This window comes from Mus pahari, chromosome 3 (assembly GCF_900095145.1).
Source record: "Mus pahari chromosome 3, PAHARI_EIJ_v1.1, whole genome shotgun sequence".
NCBI classification, from domain to species: Eukaryota; Metazoa; Chordata; class Mammalia; order Rodentia; family Muridae; genus Mus; species Mus pahari.
In genome coordinates, this window is record NC_034592.1 from 105,970,929 (window position 1) to 105,972,501 (window position 1,573).

The 1,573-nt window shown below is 46.6% G+C and overlaps 1 protein-coding gene across 1 annotated transcript in view; it reads right to left on the reverse strand.

The window, feature by feature from the left end:
* Window positions 1-1,368, reverse strand: part of Gatm (glycine amidinotransferase) — a 17,895-nt gene extending 16,527 nt beyond the window's left edge. Inside the window, exon 1 of the mRNA XM_021193052.2 lies at window positions 1,345-1,368. Within this exon, the coding sequence (XP_021048711.2) occupies window positions 1,345-1,368 (24 nt within the window). The remainder of the gene's footprint in view (window positions 1-1,344) is intronic.
* Window positions 1,369-1,573: the final 205 nt, after the last annotated feature.

Here is a 1,573-nt window from a genome sequence, read left to right on the forward strand (position 1 = left end):
AAGCTCGCGCCAGCTCCTAGCCTGTGGCCGCGCGAGCTGCTTTTGTAGCCGCGCCCAGGGCCCGGCCCATTGGCTGCCAGGAACAGGTGGCCTCCTCGCTCGTGGCTGTCTTCCCGGGGCTGGCCTTTGTTTTTTTTTTTTTTTTTTTTTTTTTTTTTTTTTTTTTTTTTTAGCTCGTGCCTCCCGTACTGGCTCAGGTCAGCGACCGCGAAGACCCACGAGGAGGCTACCCAATGCCTAGTCGGAATGGTTCCTTAGTCTTTCTTGTTGAAAGTCCATTTTGCTACCTGAATGTGCAAACCCCAAGGCCAGTCTTAGGCTTAAGTTTAGATGTGTGCACTGACGCAGAACCCCATGGGACACTGAGTGAACCGACCCCGAGTTAGCTTCCCACTTTGTGGACCGGAGCCTGTGTGGTGGTGGTCTTTAGAACACTGACCCTTTGGTCTTTGACTAGGTGTTCCTGCTTTGAGAAACTCAGTTATGAAAACAGGCAGATAATAATAAGTCAAAACTAATAAGGCGGGGGGGGGGAGGCCGCTGCAGTTAGCTTCTGCTTCTGAGGCACATCTTAAAAGGTTTCTTTATGACTTGGGTGCTTGATTACAAAGTAGTTCCCTTAACTGGATTTATAGAACTAAAACTAGAGAACTCAAATAGACACGTCACTTCTTAACAGAAGGGGCAAGCTTGAATACTTCTTGCCTGGCTGTGTAGTTCAATCTGGCTTCCGGCTCTTCATTCCCCTGGATCCTGTGATTATAGGCATGTATGATGAGCACACACACACACACACACACACACACACCGCTTCTCTGTGTTGTGTTTTCTAGAAACTGAGAACGGTGACATTGATTGTCCCTGGTCCATGAGCTAACCTGAGACCAAAATAAACGGTGCCTGTAAAGTCTAGGCAACTCTTAAGAGTCGTACGATTACGAGGTAATGCTCTGTCAACAAAGAGGCCCCAAGGTCCTGGTACGGTGACGGGAGCCAGTGAGTCTAAGTTCCTGTCTTAGCTCTACTCCTAAATTGCTGTGTGGCTTGGACACACAACCCTGGACCTTCCAATGAAGGCTCCTTCTGCTAGTGAGGGCTTTGAGGAATCTGAAGAATTTCTCAAAACTTGAAAAAGCACTTTTACCCAATAGAAGAACACAGTCAGCTGTGGGGACTATGTCTCTGGGTATATTTAGGGTGACCAGAGTTGTACCCTTCTTAGTGATGGGATTTAAAAAGATGGTTCCAGTTAGAGATATAGCTTAGTAGACGAGTGCTCACTCACATCGTATTTATAAACAGCCAAACAACTGAACCAACCAAACCAGCCAAACCAAACCTCACCACAAGCAGAGTAAGAGGCGGCATAGTGGCTCCGTCTCCTTAAGTTCCAGGCGTGCTTGGCCTATCTGATACTCTGTTTCAAACAATGGCTGCTAAGTTCTCGTAACTTTGCTAGGGTTCAGTTCTGTCAGAGATCTGAAAACACCTCATGTCCCCATTAAAGACATTATTTTTATTTTTAAAGTGTAAGATCTTAGAGTGTCTGACTAAAATGAGGTTGGGGGCAATT